The sequence below is a fragment of the Rousettus aegyptiacus genome, unplaced genomic scaffold, assembly GCF_014176215.1.
Source record: "Rousettus aegyptiacus isolate mRouAeg1 unplaced genomic scaffold, mRouAeg1.p scaffold_m13_p_2, whole genome shotgun sequence".
NCBI lineage: Eukaryota > Metazoa > Chordata > Mammalia > Chiroptera > Pteropodidae > Rousettus > Rousettus aegyptiacus.
The window spans coordinates 110,922,359-110,940,349 of NW_023416295.1; the positions used below are offsets into that span (position 1 = coordinate 110,922,359).

The 17,991-nt window shown below is 34.1% G+C and overlaps 1 protein-coding gene across 7 annotated transcripts in view; it reads right to left on the bottom strand.

Moving 5' to 3' along the window:
* NAV3 (neuron navigator 3) overlaps nt 1–17,991 on the bottom strand; it is a 718,003-nt gene that overhangs the window by 229,340 nt on the left and 470,672 nt on the right. Inside the window, exon 1 of one of the 7 annotated variants that reach the window (XM_036236232.1) lies at nt 14,448–15,123. The exons of the other annotated variants lie outside the window; for them this stretch is intronic. Coding sequence (XP_036092125.1) covers nt 14,448–14,495 — 48 coding nt within the window. The 5' untranslated portion in view covers nt 14,496–15,123. Of the gene's footprint in view, nt 1–14,447; nt 15,124–17,991 lie in introns of those variants that run through there. 7 annotated transcript variants of the gene reach the window in all.

Below are 17,991 nucleotides of genomic sequence, written 5' to 3' on the forward strand. Positions count from 1 at the left end.
TCATATTAGAAGGCTCATGTTAACACCAAGGTAAAGAAATTTAGCTATGGGGGCGGGGGAGGGGATACTTGTTAGACAAACTTTCCCAAGTCAGCTCAAAGCTGCAGTTCTTAACAGCATTGTTTTTTGGCTCTAATATTCTTGGGTTAATAAAAGTCGCAATTTGTTGATTATTCCAGGCTGTCCATGTCTAGAACTAGGTAAATATGGCTATTTTTGGGTTGCAGGATTATAAAGTACATTGCAGGCACATGGCTACAATGCTCCAACAGTTCTAAAAATAAGAAAAAAAAATGAAATTTTGATCTTCATCTCAATGACTCCATCAACTATTTTGAAGTTGGTATGAACTTAGAACACTGATTAATCTTTAAAATTCCAAATTAAAAAATATATATTAAAAAAACACAACACGTATAGAATTCAATGTCTTGAAGCTACATGTCTTGAAGTCCTCAGTTACTAAATCTACAATAACAACAACAAAAAAATCCACATCTTTTCTCAAACTAGTCTAAATTTAAGACTAAACCTTTCAAAAAGTTTGTTAAAAATTTCAAATACCACTAGCTTTAAATTTCAGCTTCTTCACTGGCAGTTGAGCCCTGGTGATAGGTGTCCTCTCCATGTTCTTACAATGAGATAATTAGAAACCCACATTTCTAACCAAGATTGTCTATTTAGAAATATCTACAACCCTTCCATTCTCTTCTTTTTGACAAGGATATAAGCGGATAACCCATAAGAACTTGAATGGTTAACTTTTAAGGTCTATTACTTTCCATGTTCAGAAGGCGAAACAGTTATTAACACCACCTTATTCTCTGATAATCTTCTCTTTCTCAAGACAATAAGTGTCTCAAATGTAATTTTAAAAAAATATATCTTACTTTTTGTGACAAACACTGCTGGTTAACATTTGAATCTATCCTTATAAATCAAGTGGGAAGAGATGGCAAGTATTGGGCTAGAAGGAAATGAGTACTCGTATACAACAAGAGGAACACATATTTGTACTTGTCTTTTAGATAGTTCAAAGTTCCACAATGAATATTTCTCTAAAACATTGATTTTCCACAATATCCAATCAACTGTTTCAAAAAAAAATGCAATGACGTGTTTGTTTTATGAAATTTATAAGTAAAATGTTAGTTAGGACTTAATTCTTTTTAGCTTTGGGGCTTTTTACTGTGTTTCTGTGTTCTACTGTGTTTACTGTGTTTCTTAAATTTATTTTTCCCATTTTTGTGCTCAATATTAGACCATTCTAAAAACGAAATTCATTTTTTTTTTCAAACAAAAGAAAACAGCTTGGGTTAGATAAAGTAACTGAGAAAATTAAGCACAATACATAGCATGGTATTGTTTTGTTCTTTAAATACCACATGCAAGTGAAATCATGTGACATTTGTCTTTCTCTGTCTAATCTACTCTCCTAAGCACAACATGGTATTCTTTATACAAATATTTATTGTGAGTTTGTGTTAATTAATATAATTAAGTAATAGTAATAATAACAATAAAATGCTTTGAGTTCTTACCGTGTTCTAGGCACTATACAGAAGTACAATTTATGCAATTCTCAAAACATTAAAGAATCTGTCATTGTTACTCTTTTGTTACATTAAGAAAACAAATATTTAGAGATATTAAGCAATATGCCAAAGGTCACACAGGCAGTAAAGTGGCTGAGCCCAGACTATTAACTTTGCCTAATGAACTCTGAGCTTTAACAGCATGCTGATATAAATGCATATGATGAATATTGCTTAAAATAGTGGGAAGTACTAAACCTGCCATACTTACAGTGTCATTTCCCAAACCAAAATATAAATGATTATTAAGCGTTCTATGGAAATCATGAGTGGTTCCCTTCAAATTCTAATCACAAAACCCCGAAAATGACAAAAGGCCACCAGACAATCAAACTCAATTAGGTTTTCATGAAGTTGAATGAACAGTGGCCTTTGGAGAGCTGAAATTCTGTTGATCTGATTAAATATAAAGCAAAGGGAGTATAACTGCCACTGAGAGCAGTGTGCATGCAGATCGTCTCGATGAAAACACATCTATTCTCGTAAGAAAACAGATGTTTGCTAAATTAATATGATTTATTTCGCCTTGAAAGAGATGTCCTTCAGTGGTTGCTAAGTAACATATTTTAATTTAAGGAATAAGCTAAATTATAGACTCTGGAAGATTTTTCTTAATTATCTATTTTTTTAAAACAGGGGGCGAAAAAGTAAGACAAAGCAATGGTTTAATTTGACATGACATATTCCATTTCCTCTTACACAGAGTTGCAGTAGTACTTACACGAACAATTTTAGAAGTTAAGCTGGACCCCAAGAGTTGAAGTCTACACCCCAATATTTAAGGTTTCCCCCTTCACCTATAATTGAACAGCTGAAGTCTAATTTAATAACATTCACGTGGGCCTTCTAATAAGGAAGTTCTAAATACACTAATCCACATATGTTTACTTCATTTTGTATGGTCACTGGTTCAATTCGTGTGGATGCCTAGTCAAGATTTAGCTTGAAGCTAAAAAAATCTTTGACTATACTTTGACTCTTGCCTCACACTAATCTATGATGAAGGGCCTGCTCTCTAGGCACCCATTTCTTTTTGTCCATGGACAGTAATATTTGTTCTGTTTGTTGTCTTTCTGTGATATTCACACTCACTTCAAACCTAAGTTTCTCTCCCTTGTTCAATCACTAAAGATTCCAATCTCTTCTTTATCTTGTCTGTGAAAATATTCTTTATATTATAGTGTTTTCAAACCAATTATCTGGTTCATTCTTTGCCTTTCCTCGAATGAATCAATCACTTAGCCAGTTGTATATATTTTTACATCTCCATTCTGTTAGCCAGAACTGGCAGGATCTGAGACCATGGAAGACACTGCATAAAATGCCAGCCTATACCGCTAAAGCATTCATAGATTAAAATATCTTTTAATACAACAGAAGAAAAAGATATTAGGTAGATTTTGTACTTTAAACTTCTGTTGAAATGCACACTGAAATTGCGGAAAATCTGCTTTCTCCCTATTTAAATTAATGCCTATAGGTTTGACTCTGTTTCTAATGTAACCTCTATACTATCTGTCCTTCTTTTGATAAGATTAATCATTCCTTATTCTTTGCTTCTGTAGCTTTTAGTTGAAGGAACTGGACTCCCATAAGATGCAACCAGAAAGGGGCTTTAGTCTCTCCCTTCAAAATAGTCTCTGGGCTTATTCTTTCCTCTTCCCTTAATGATATATTGGAACAGAAGTACATATTTTCTAATAATTTTCAAATAATAAATAGTCCTTTAGTTTCAGCATTTAAACAAAATGTTATAATATACATCTTATGTAACTTCAGTTTAGATTCAGGGCATTGCATTCGCGGCTCCCTTTCTTATGGTGTTCTTTCATAAATAAATCGTTTACTTAACCATTCATTCATTCATTCGTTCACTTGACCATTCCATTCCTGTTTTTGCTCAAACATTACCATGTCAGAGAGGCCTTCCTTAGTTTTTTGATAAGATATTCTCTCCTCATTATAATTCTATCACAGCCTAATCCCATATGTTGCTTTATTTTCTTTAAGTGCTTATCATCACCTGCTATTCTATAGATTTGCTTCCCAATTACCTCTACCTCCTTATTAGAATGTAAGCATCATGTCATTCAGCAGTCTGTCTTGTTCATTGCTATATCTTGGACAAGGTTTAGCCCAATGGGAAATATTGATGGGATAAAATGAATGAATGAGGAACGAATGAGGGCACACAGCAAACCTCTTACCAATTTATAACTTCCTTTTCTTTAGGGCTCTACTGGAGAAGATAATGTTGCAGTCAATTTAATTATTTCTCACAGATAAAGTGATAATCTTTGACCTTTGACGATCACTGAAATTCACCCTCCTAATCCTCAAAAACTTTCGCAGATATAAAATGGCAAAAATTACATAAAAAGATGCAAAGAATATACTACTCAGTTGAATTTTTTTATTCTGGCTGGAAGACCTTTCCTTTCTTTTACCATGAAGAGACCCAGTGGGAAATCCCTGGCTTACACGTCTGTTTTTGTCAAACATTCAACAGTAACTGATAATCTCTACATCTGTTATTTATTTGACAAGTCTCCAGAGGACCATACAAGTAGAAATTTCAGAGTTTTAACAAACAAACTCTGCAGCTTTATGCAATGCCAGGAAGAATTTTTAACCAACATATAAATGTTAGGTTTAATTTAATCATTCACACAATGGCTACTTACTGATGCATTCTGTTGCATAAAGTATGCAATGTGAACATCTGTGACGTGTCCATGATTGTATTCAAAAATAAAAATTTATTACGTACTGAAATTAAGCCACTTGACTCTGGGAGGAGGCAAAATTCGAGGAAAATTTGCAGCTGGTCGGGAAGTAAATCCAGGGTGGAGAAATTTTTGCAGAGCTCAGGAAGAGAGGATGATTGTAAGGCATGAAGGAAGACATTTATATTTTGTTAGGGTGTTTTCAAGATTGGGACAGCTGGAATCGAAAAGATGCAGCATATCTCTTAAACATATTTTATGTAACTAAGCTATATGATCTTCAGAAATTAACGTGCTACATTTGGCTTGGATTTTTAAAGGCCATTTAAATGATTAATTTGTCAATAATACATATGCTGCCTTACCCAAGCATTAGGCATAAAAATCAAAACACCAGATCATACAACAAAGACAAAGCACCTATGCATTCTTAACCTGGTAATGGGTTTTAGTTTACTATTTTGAGTTCAAAAGGTTTGTTTTCTGAATGAGAACAGATATCTTGTAAAAAAGCAAATTGCTTTTTTACAAGCTATTCATCATTCACTTTAGTTCACAACAGACTAGGCAAGATTGTCGCTTTTTATTCATGCAAGGAAAAAAAAAAAAAAGCAAGACATACATGTTGTCCCTCAGAGAACGAGCAAACGCTTTAAGAGAATTTAATCCATGCTTGTGACCATAATTTATTTTAATGGAATCCCCAAAACAAGAAGTTGCCCTTCAAGTGTTATTTTTCAATAAAAGCAAAGTCATTTATCTTACAATTTCATGACACAGAAACATCTGCTGCGAAACACTAGAGAGCACCCCTCACTAAGATATCAAAGTAACTGCTAAACTAAGAGGCCAGCTGAAGTACAAGTAGTACAAATCATCTGTGTACCTCCAAAAACATATACCTTCTCAAATGATTGACTGATTGATTGACTGCTTACTGAGTGAATAAATGATTGAAACTCTTGATAGAGAATCAGAAGCATGGTCTCTTTGAATGTCAATAAGACTAATAAGTATTAGTCTGCAGAAGAGATTCGATGATTTTCTCTTGAAGCAGTTTTAAAAGTTGGCATAGATACAAAATATAAAAATTATGGGAAGCATTAACCAGCTTAAACATCTGCTGAAATTTTCATTCAATTAAAAGCAGAGCATAATAAAACTTCAAGTTGGCTTCCTTAAAATGTCATGGCTCAGAGGTGAATGGGGGACTTCTGCTCTGGATGTGATTAGGACACAGAAAGAATTTTTTTTTTTTTAAGTTAGCATTTAATGAATCTGTATTATACTCTAAGTACAGTGCTAAAAAGCTGCATGAGAAATTCCAGATCCACATTAGACTGAAAAAGGATATGTTTGATAGAAAGAACTAAAGAAACATATTTTAAAAAGTCCTCTGTAAAAAAAGTATTAAGTCCAGCATAAGCTAAGAATTGTGTAAACACTTTAATTAGTTACATTCTAAATATAGAACTTCAGTGAAAGAGGGTAAAAACACTCAAATTCTATTTTGCTTCCAGCCTCTTAACTAAGAATACATAGTATAGTAATCATTCACATATATATTCCTTGAATTCAGAGTCCAATATTCCAACAAATTACCTCTCTAAATCAAATAATCCTAACTAAAGAAGTCAATTAAACAGTTAACACAATATATATAAAACTATTAGAATGATGCCTAGTACATGGCTAAATACCAGATATGTTAGTTATAATCATCATCATAACCTTCATTGTTATTAAAATATATTAGATTTTTTTGTTCCTTAGATTCTGTGTATAAGTGAAATCATATGGTATTTATCTTTCTCCGTCTGACTTATTTCACTCAGCATAATAACCTCTAGGTCCATCTATGTTGTTGCAAATAGTAGGATTGTTTTTAATGGCTGAGTAATATTTCATTGTATATATGAACCATAAACAAACTAATCAAAAATAGTCTTACAAATATGGATGACAATCTGGTGATGGCCAGGGGGATGGGGGCTTGAGAGGCTGGGAGGATGGGGTGAAGGGTTAAAGAAGTACAAATTAGTAGTTGATAGATGATCATGGGGATGGGGAGCATGGCAGAGGGAATGCAGTCAGCATTAATGTAATGGCTAGGTGGAGAGCCAGAGGAGAGAAAGAGCAATTAGGGGGTCATTTTATAAACTATATAAATATCTAACCAATGTACTGTATATTTGAAACTAATAAAATTTAAAAGGTATATATATATATATATACACACACACACATATATATGTATATGTGTGTGTGTGTATCTATCTATCTATCTATCTATCTATCTATCTATCTATCTATCTATATATTTGTCTTATAGTGGTTTATTGAATGAAGTAAATGCTACAGAACTGTTTAAGATTTTCTACCCATACTCCAGTCAGCATTGTGCATCAACTCGTATTGGACATATGCATTTGGACGTTCTTTTCGTTCTTTCCTTTTGTCTAGCTAAGTGATATAAGTGGGTATAAGAATTGCAGTGTACATGATATAAGAATTAAAAATATATGTGTGTATATGACACATAACCATATATGTGCCATTTAAGGGGTTTTGTTCACTATATTTTTTGTTTCACAAATGGACTTCAGAAGTTATTTTCACAAGAGTGACTCGGATATAATTGATAATCTAGAAATGGAAAATATTATTAAGGATCACTGAAATAACTGAAGATAAAAGAAAATACAGTAAAAAATATCTAGACATTTTAAACTTAAGTACACATCAAGTATTTCCCAAAGTTACGGAAAACATTGCATGTTTTAAGAACTACAGAGATAATCACCATCATCATAATAATATACTTGTAAGAAATAGAGATTGATTCAATTTTTAAATTAGGGAAAATATGTATTTGTAAACCACTAGTTCGATGCTGATTTATGAAAAAATTCTAGTGTGAATTACTCAACAATTGATTTTAACTGATGAAAAACAAGGTTTACTAAAGTTAAGTTACTTTAGCAGAATAACATAGCAAGTAAGATGCAGAGTCTCCATTTAAACATAAAACTGCCTGATTACAAAGCCTGTGTTTTTGAAATGGGAGTACGAAGACTCCGAAGACTCCGTGTAGTTATGAAAGGAGCGATCAGTGGTATAAGAATCTTTCTGAATAACATGTTCCATCCTCCATGGAAATCAAATGTATCTAGCGACAAGTGACTAAAAACAATTTTTATATTAAAATAAATCTATTCTGTAATAGAACACAACATTCACAAAGGATATTATAAATGATTTTAGCTTCAAATACATTTCTCAAGTCTGAAGGACTGATTTTTGGCCAACTCTTAAGAGTAAATATTCACTCCATTGGTCTATAACTTTTTTTTTACATTAAAACATTAGAGAAGTATTGCTAGAATGACAGGTATTATTCTATATATTAGAATGGATCATCATTTGCCAGGCTATTGTGGAAAAAGTCGAGGATAGGATGCAATTTTTTGAATCTAAATTGATAAACCAAAATATTCTATAATCTGTCCTTATTAGTAGATCTTTTAACAGAAATACAGACTTAAGGTTGAGAGGAAAAATTTTTTAAAAATTCTGGCACAATGGAGCAACAATTTTATAAGCATTTTTGGTGGCAAATTTTCATGCTTTCACTAGTCAACAAGTTGGATACATTTTATGAAAATGCCAGATTCTAACCCCATTTCCTCGAGGGAATTCTAGAACTTCCAAACGCTAGGACAGACCACCTGTTTCTGATCTTCTTTAATCTATGATGTCTCCAAGGCATATGATCCCTTTTCTCATCCAGTTGGCTTTTTGCTCTCTTCCCAGACACACTCCTACTTAGTTATGACATAACTGACACGGCACTGCCCTAAGGGGATCCATTCATTCTTTCATTAATCCAGGATCATTTTACTACGTCCCAACTATTTGTTAAGTACTGTACTACAGGCTCATTGGTATATAAGAATATGACCATTCATGTCTATCCTAAATATGAAAGTTGTGGGAGTTTTTCCTCTACTCTTCTGCTGTTGCCTCTACTGATTCCTATCTATATAACTTCAGTATCTCATCCTCTCACTCTCTATTTTTTACTTTATTGTTTTCCACATTTCCTTTCATGTCTCAGCTTTCAAGCAAAATGTCTTCCAAAGCACATCACTAGCCTCCTGGGGTGCAAACTTTCTCTCTGAGCTCTAGGAGAACCTCATGAACACATATTACAAGGGATAGCCTGCATGTTTTCAGCTCTAGACTTCCACAGAAGTCACTAGCACGGGGTGCCAGGGCTTTCTATGTCACCAGTTTCAGGTGCAGAGTGAGTTGTTGGTACTGCAGTTTCCCAGATACGAAGATTTAATGCTTCGTATGGCCAGCCAGTGGCAAATTGCTGAAGTTCAAAGAAAACATAAACTTAGACATATGCAAGAGAGAGTTTTTAGATTAAGGTAACTTTTTAGCGATCTGTTAAACATAATACCCCAAATTTCTTCTCCAGCTGAACTCCCTATGGGACATAGTTTAAGAATGCCTTAACAGTAAAACAGTACTATTCTAAAAAGAAGTTTAAAATAAAAATAGTAGAAACATTGTAAAGATGTCTCAAGAATGACAGCAGTAAGACATTTAAATGATTGTTTAATATGACAATATATCTTAGTGCTTAAGATATCTATCCTGCCAGGAGAAATGTATACTAAACTCATTTTTAGACATTTGTTTTTGTGTGTTTAAAGTAAACTGTGATATCTTTAAATATGTACAATGAACTGTGAACTCTGATGCTAGTCCAATCATTTCCATAGCATTTGTGATAGTCGTAAAGATTGAAGAGATTATTCCACGATATATAGAGCACTCGTGAAAAATTATTTGTACAAGAAAACTGTAAAATAAATCCTCCATTTCCACTGAATTATATTATACAATAGGTAATGCACGCACAAGGTGGCTGAACTTCATGCCAGAAGCTGATTTTAAAAGGCAAAAGTGTGTTGTATCTGCTAACATTCCGATAAAGAACTAGTTCTCTTAAAAGAGAACAAACAAGCTGGTCTGCCTTTCCTTCCGGGCTGGCAAGCACCATCACATACTGCTACAATCCCTTCATAGCATTATTTCTCTTTTTACAGACTTTGAGTTGGTGTCTCTCATGCTCCTTCCTCCTATCAGTATTCACTACAATCACCTCTGACCAGGACAGTATGGAAACAGGACACTCAAAAGTGAATCGACGTTTTAGTAAGCTCAAGAAAGAAAATGCCCCTGAAAAATGATCAACTACACATGTACAGATCTATTTATTGATTTTTGTTTCCTGTTTTAAATTTTATGTCATCGTTATTGATCAAACTGTTTTAAACTTCTATATCTACAAATGTAAATTTATTAATAACACTAGCCACATATTGAGCACGGACTACATGCCAGGACCTATACTAGGGGTTTTATATCTAATATCTAATTTAATCTTCACAACAAAACTGTAAGGCAAAAATTGTTATCCCCATTTTACAAATAAATAAACTGAGGGAAATTATAGAGCTCGAGCAGGGTCAAACAGCAAATGGAAGGGTCTTGATTTGAAACAAGTCTGCCAATTTCCACGTCTATGTTCTTTTCACTGAACTATGGAATTTATGGTCTGTTTTCACTTTCAAATTCTTAAAATACAAACGATTGAATCTATTTTCATAGGCAAGGGCAAAGCACCACTATTATACAGAAGGAGCAATCTGATCTATAAATTATGCAAAGGAGAAAAATCTCTTAGAATGGTATGCTGAATATGTCTCTGAAATACTGTGACTGGTAAAGCAGTGGGAAAATCTATCCAGCAATCAAAGTCTTTTAACTATATCTAAGCCATTTATCAAAGAAAAGCATGCATTTTTATGATAAATATTATTTTCACAAAAGATAGTGATAAAGCCAAACATTATAAAATGAAATTTATATGATCACCAAAAACTGTGTTAAGACACTGGAAGCTAGAGAGTAACCAAAATATATTATTCTTAAAGTACATTTTCTCCCTTTTAAAAATATTGGTATCATTGTTTATTTTTCTGCTAACAGACACATTTATGCACGTTTTGGTCTGTGATGCCCATTTGGAAACGATTTTGATTTCTAAAACAAACAAATAAATAAAAGACTTCCAAGCTTTTCAGTGAAGCACAATATATTTCACCCATAAGAAGAGATAAACAATATGTCAGCTCCAATACTTTCTAAAGGCATATGTCAGTTTTATATTATATTTATAATAGTGATTTAATATCTATGTATATTTTCTAATATGTAATAGTAGTCTATGTGAAAACAAGCAATTCTGAATATAAACTGTTTTGTAACATCCTGCTGACAAATAAACATGTAATTTGTAATTGCTACTTATGTATAGACCTCATTATGTTTTAAAATAAGTATAAAATATAAGAAAGTATGCTAAAAACCACTGTTAACCACAATATTATAGCTTTTACATGGGAATGGTTTATTTCCGGCTCAGCAGAATATTGTGGAAGAAAAAATGTGGCAGTCACTGTGTTTAATGCATAGGCCACTAATGTTACTCAGCTACTCACAGAAAGAAAGAAAAATTCACACACATCTACACATACTTACTGGTATGTGACATTCACGTAATATTCAGACAAGAAATATAGTCAGTTAATGTTCATTGAGCTTGCTCACTTGCCCACTACCATGCATGTGTCCAATATACTGTACCTATTAGCTGTCTTTTAGGTGTTTATGATCTTAGTTAGATGGTGCTGGAACCTGAGCTTTCTTAAGTGAAAATTAAGTGGAATAACCGTATCTATTACAGAGAATGTTGTGAAGACTCATATAAATGACATGAATAAACATAATTGAATACCATATAAAAGTGTATGATAGAGATAACTAGTGACTTATGTTACTAGTTATCACAAGGGAAGAATCTGGATATCTAGAGTGTGCGAAAAGTTTCACAGAAGAGACAGAATTGACTTAGAGTTTTAGATATGAGAGGGCTACTACCCTGGGCACTCACCTGGTAACAATCAGACTCTAATCCAACCAAGGCTCAGCCCATAGAAAGACAAGGAAGAAAGGCTTTCTACATAGATAAATACAATTCTCGAAGACGCAGACTGGGAATAAATACAGGTTACCTGAATGAACTCTCATCTCTCCTGACTCTGGGACTTTGCACATGCTAGTCCTGCTGATGTGGATACCCTTTTTCACTTCTGTTCAGCTGGCAACATTCAATTCATTAAGTCATATCTTCTCAGGGAAAGATTTTCATGTCTACTGAGCCCACCTTCTCTACCCCTCGTCATTGAATTAGGCATCATGTTCATATGATCCTTTTTATAGTCTGTCTATACAAAAGCCAATAAACTGTAGTTTCCATGTGTTCTCCATCACTCTATAGCTCCATGATGTTAGAAACTGTACTTTACTTTTGTTTACCTAATAATAATCACAAGCCTGTCGTGCAGGAAACTCAAAATGAATTCATTAAAGTTAGAGATAAAAGACATATGTCTGGGACAGGAAGGAGAATAGCTTTAAGGGGACAGAGAAGAGGGTGACTGAAAATGAGACTGCAAAAGATTCCGAAAACCAGACAGAGAACTTCAAGTTTGAATTCACATTTTAGAATTGCGGTGGATGAGTGACAGGATTACTCCTTAGGGAGTGGAGGTAATGGAGTTTGGGAAGCCTGTTCGAAGGCAGCTAAAGCCATACAGATGGGCCAGGATGGTGGTAAAGAAGTGAAAGATGCTGCAACTGCTAAAAAATGATAGAAGATGGAACTTCTGTAAAATTCTCTTTAAAGTTATACAATGTTAGCTATTTTACACCCAGTTAATAAAAATGTCATAAAATAATAGTTTAAGAGCTAACATATAGATTTCTTATGTGTCAAGCATTCATCTGAACTCTTATATGAATTAAATCATTAAGTCCTCCCAATAATCCTGTGAGGTAGGTACTATTTTTATCTCATTTCCCTCAGAAGAAGTCAAGGGACTTGTCTAAATCACACAGCTGGTGTGCAGTGGAGCTGGGGTTTGAACCCAGATTGTTTGGCTCTGAGTCAGATTTTTAACATTGTTACACCGCCTGAGGGTTATTTTGTAGTCCCTTAAACCTAGTTCATTACCTCCAATAATCTTTACTTACTGGTAGTATTAACAATTGTCTCAATGTATCATTCAAACTAAAAAAAAAAAAAGAAAAAAGAAAAAAAAAAGAAAAAAAAAGCAGTCTTTCATGTGAATTGCAAAAAAAAAATGTAAACTCATACAAAAGAGATTTAGCTCTTAGAAAAATATTTAGAAAAGGGGAGTTTATTATGAAGTTCTTCTCTTCTTGATCATGGCCTACAGTTTTCAAAGAGAAGAAATAGAATTGACATAACTTGGATCAAAAATCCAATCAGAAGTGACCAGAGGGGGCAAGGTATCATGTCATGCTGCCTGTTCAGTAGATTGTAGGACCAGCAGGCACTCATGACATGTCCACTGCAGCATTTAATAGCAATCCAAAATATTCTAGTTATCTCAAAGAGTTTCCACTGTGATCAACAAACTAAACTACTATAATATTGGTGCTAATATTTTTATGGGCCTGGTCAGCCACAGTTAATATACTTTTCATTAAGTATCAAAATAATTATAATTGTTATAAAAGATAAAAATATTATTTCTAGATCCTGAGTTGCATTATGGTTAATTAAAAAAAAAATCCTAAGAGTGAGGACTATATTAAATGTGGAGATAAAATCCAGTGGTGTAAATATGTATCTGAGTATGTAAAATGAAAATATAAACAATATATTTGAAAGTAAATGTAAAAATAATATAAGCAGTTATAGCACCAAACTTTCATAACCTTGACAAATCAGTCAGGTTTTCTAGGTTCTCATCATCCTATAATTTATCTTATGCATTTTGAAGGTCTTTCTACTTTTTAAAAATTATATGGCACTTTTTTCCCCATACAAGTATAGTATTTGAGGTAATAATCTAAAATCTAAAGATAATTCTTTTTAAAAAATGATTTTTGGATTATATAAATAAATTCATAAAAATAAAACTATTTTTCTCACTTGTATATTATCAATAACAAATATAAATAGAGATGATATATTTTGTTTTTTTTTCCCCACAAATTTCCAGTTTTTAATACATCTAATCAACTTGAATCTGAATTTTGAGATTCCAGTGGTATTCTAAAAGCACCAAGTCCCTGAAGACATAGATAACATTTGGTTATACCAAAGGGTGAGGGAGGGTTAATAAAATAATTTCAGATATAGTCCAAGACAGTGATGCGGGATAGCATGTTGACTTTATGATCACTAAGCAGTAAGTATGAGACTAGGTTTTCACTCCTTGATTTATACCCTGAAACATTCTGATTTCAGATCTCTTTCTTAGTATTTTTAAAAATAAGATACTTCCTCAAATTAATGCAAGCATATGGCAAGACCAGCACAGCAGGAAAACAAACACCAAGTCTTGTGCGGATAAAGTGTAGAAGGAAAACTATAGTCGGCAGAACTATAATGAAATAGTATGAAAACAGCTTTTGGTCCTAAGCCCAAAGTAAGTAAGACAGAATTAAGAGAATCTGGCAGCAGTTCTAAAGGAAATTTAATAAGTACTGCTTTGCCTTTCTCTTCCCTCTTGGCTTGGTTTTCATGACCACCTACCTTTTGGGATAATCTTTACTCCATTTTTCATAGGCCCAGTTTCATAGGGGCTTGTCTATTCAACATAAAAAAAAAAAAAAAAAAAAAAAAAAAAAAAAAAAACACATTGACTTGGTTCATTCAATGAAATGGCTGATTAGCCAGGCCAACTATTGGTTTAGTGGAACTGACCAATTCATAAGAGTGAATACAGTCAGTTTAGAAACAAATTTCAGAAATAGCAGTGTCCTAATTAGAGACGATTAAGTAAGGAAGATAATTCACTATCAATAAAATATTAAGTCAAAGTTTCAGGATATGATTTTTTAAAAACAATATACAACAACTAAAACATCAAGCCAGAAATAAAAAATTCAGAATATATCTCACTTGTTTCAAAGATAAGAATCAAGACAAAGATAATTACGATGCATCACTTACTTCATACAGCCCCATCTTATCTTCCCCAGCCATCGCATATATATGCATATGGTGGATGGATGACTATCACTAAAGCCAGAGAGTATGACCTGAAGACATTACTGGAGAATTTCAGAGCTGCATGGTCAAGGAAACCCAGGAACTCCGAACAGAAACTAAAGAAGAGAAGCTTCCTCTCTAAGGAGCCACGATTGCTAGACAACAGCAGCAACAAGTTCAACCTGAAAAAAGTTCTATGGTTGATTCAGAGAACGAGAGAAGAAAGGGTCTATGGTAAGGATAGTCCACGCTTGGAGAGTTATACAGAGCGAGCAATCTCCCAGGGAGTTGCATCTTCCACATTAGACTGAGGTGTACTTTTTAACTCTTGATGTTACCTCTGTTAAAAATTTGTGCCTTCTCTTGCCCTCAAGATGACTAGGTTGTGAGAGTAGAGTTTAGGACAGCATCCTGAAAATGATCAATCAAATTAAGCAATAAAACTGCAAAGTTCTCCATCCATAAAGAAGCAGAGAGGCAGGTACCAGGCCCAAACAGCATGAAAGCTATACTGAGATTCTAACTTAGGAAAAAATTTGATGAGAACAAAATAGTCTCTTCTACTGAGAAGTCTATTAGCAGATATAAAGGTGAAAGGAACAAAAAGATGGTCAAAATTTCAAGAGAGTAGCCAAAGAAAAGGAAGGTAATTAGAGCATAGTAAACAGGAAAAACAAAACAAAACAAAACAAAACAAAACAAAACAAAACAACAACAACAACAAAAAAAAAAAACAGAAGAAAAGGAAACATTAGGTACAGATATTAAATTGACTAAGTTCTGAGTCTCTGGTAGCTAACAAATAAATATTTTGAAAAAGGTATAAAAACTTTTAAATTCTGAACATATAACATATGCCTTTATAATTCATATATTATTAAAACCTTAAACTTCATATCCTTCCCTGACCCAAAATTCACATTAAACCTTTAGGAATCATCAGTTCAAACCCGGCCCTTCAAGACACCTTGGTTAGGCCATCCCGCTTCCTCAGAATCTAATCCTTACAGAACTCTATTCCATGTAGTTTACGACCTCATCTTCTGTCCCTCCCTAGACACTTCCTTTGTCAAGGTCCGTAATAACTTCTGAGTGCTAAATTCACTGGCCAATTTTCAGTTCTCGTCCACTTGACCTGTCAGCAGCATATGATGTAGCTGGTCATGCTCTCCTCCCTTAATCCCTTTTCACTCGGCTTCCAGGATGACAGTCTCTAGGTTTTCCTCCTGCCTCCTTGGCTGCTCCTTGTTAGTGTCCACTAATCCCCCTCTACCCCCCATCCACCTGAACTCTAAATATTGGCATCCCTCCAGTATCGATACTAACCTCTTTTCTTCTCAATTTACACTCTCTCACTTGGAGATTTCATTGTTTCATGGCTTTACATACTACCTATATATTATTTCTCCAGAATTATTAACTAAAGTTATCATCATCCACCCCCACCCCTTGAATCCCAGATGTATATTTCCAACTGCTAACACATATCTCTATTTGAATATCCAAAAAGCATCTTGTGATCGTTAATTTTATGCGTCAACTTGATGAGGCCACAAGATATCTGGTAAACCATTATTTCTGGCTGTGTCTGTTAGGGTTTTTCTAAAGAGAATTTTGAACTGCTGGACCTCCCGAAGGTGGGAGGGCATCATGCAGTCCTTTAAGTGCCTGCACACAACAAAAAGGTAGAGGAAGGCAGAATCCTCTCTATGCCCGAATAATTAAAATAGGACACTGATCTTCTCCTGCCATTGGCACTCCTGGTTCTAGCCCTTCACACTCAGACTAGACTCCACCTTGTTAGCTCTCCATTTTTCAGGCCTTCAGATGACACCAACAGCATCCCTGTGTCTCCAGCTTGTAGATGGCAGGTTGTGGGACTTCTCAGTTTCCATAATATTGTAAGCCAATGCCTTATAATAAATCTCTATATACATATCCCTTTGGTTCTGTTTCTATGGAGAACCTTAATATACATCTCACACTTAACATTTCCAAAATCAAGCTGCTGATCCCTACCTCACTGAAACCAGTTCCTCTTGTATGCAATATGCATTCTTATCCATTTTATTTCATGGCAATTTTATCCTTCCAGTCGATCAATCAAAAACCTCAGTGTAATCCTTGACTCCCCTCTTACTTTTGTGTTCTCTGTATATGATCTGTCAGAAAATTCTGATGACTTTATGCTTTTACTTATATTTAACTTCAATTTTTAACAGGATAAAAACATATTCAATTGGTTTGACTAGTTTGATGAGAGTGGAAATGATATACAAATCTATTATAAAGAGCTTTCTTTATCATGTGTGGGAGAGAAATAGTAACATAACATGATTTCAAAAAAATACCAAAAGCCAGTAATCCAGTGTTGGTTCACGTGTGTGTGGTTTTAGTCTACTTGGTTAATTTCCATAATTATCATATTATCTTCTATAAAATGGAAACACAGTGATATAATCTACAATGGTTGTTATGAGAAACAAATGAAATATAAATTTCAAAAGCAGTGACATATCAAATAAAAATAGGTACTTATAATTAAAATTACTGGTGAGTTAAAGCACTCTGATATTAGATCAGATGAGATGTGGACCAGTTGGAAACAGAGCTATGAAGAAACAAAAGGTTGTGAGACTGGAAGGTGAGCCAGATGAGAGTAGAATTCATAGCAAATTCATAGATTTCTTTTTTTTTGAGACTTCATTAGAATTGTACACAATTCCCACAATGTTTTGAATAACAGGAATACCAATGAATGCAGACATATACATACATAAGCCCCCACTACACACACACACACACACACACACACACACACACACACAATTTGCCAATATAAAGGATGAAGAGGGCATAATAAAAGCCCAGGGTTGGCTGATGGAGACAAATACAGTTCATGGAGAAAGAAGGAGGTAGAAAAGGTCACAGCAGCCAGGTGAGTCCTATATCCAGGCTTGCAATTCAAGTTGGTATGACAAAGTAACTTGAAACGAAGTCAACGGAGATGTAATAAAGGAGTATCTAGGAAAAAGACCACCTTGTTCCTTAGTAAAGGAAATATGAGAGAGTGGAGATGAGAAAAAATTGCAAGAAAGGGCAAGAGAGAATGAGGTCAGAGCTTCAGAATTCATGGAAGATGCCAGTAAATACTCAGACCTCTTACCAAGTTAAAGGAGGGATATGATGTCATAGTACACACGAACCATTCGCTTGAAACACCTTGTAATGATTTCAGATTTGCTTTTGTGAGTTCAGATGAGCTATTCTCTAGGACAGATCAAGTATAGTCAACAGTGGACATGGGAAAAGCACAAGAAGAAGATAAAGGGAAGGGTCAAGAATCAAAGTGAGGGCCATTAGAGAAAAAAAAAAAAATTATGCTCTTCTAGACCAGAGCTTGTCAATGATTAATGCACCTTCAAATCACCTTGAGGCTCATTAAAGCAAATTCCGTTTCAGTAGGTCTGAGTCAGAGCCAGAGAGTATGTACTTTTATCAAACT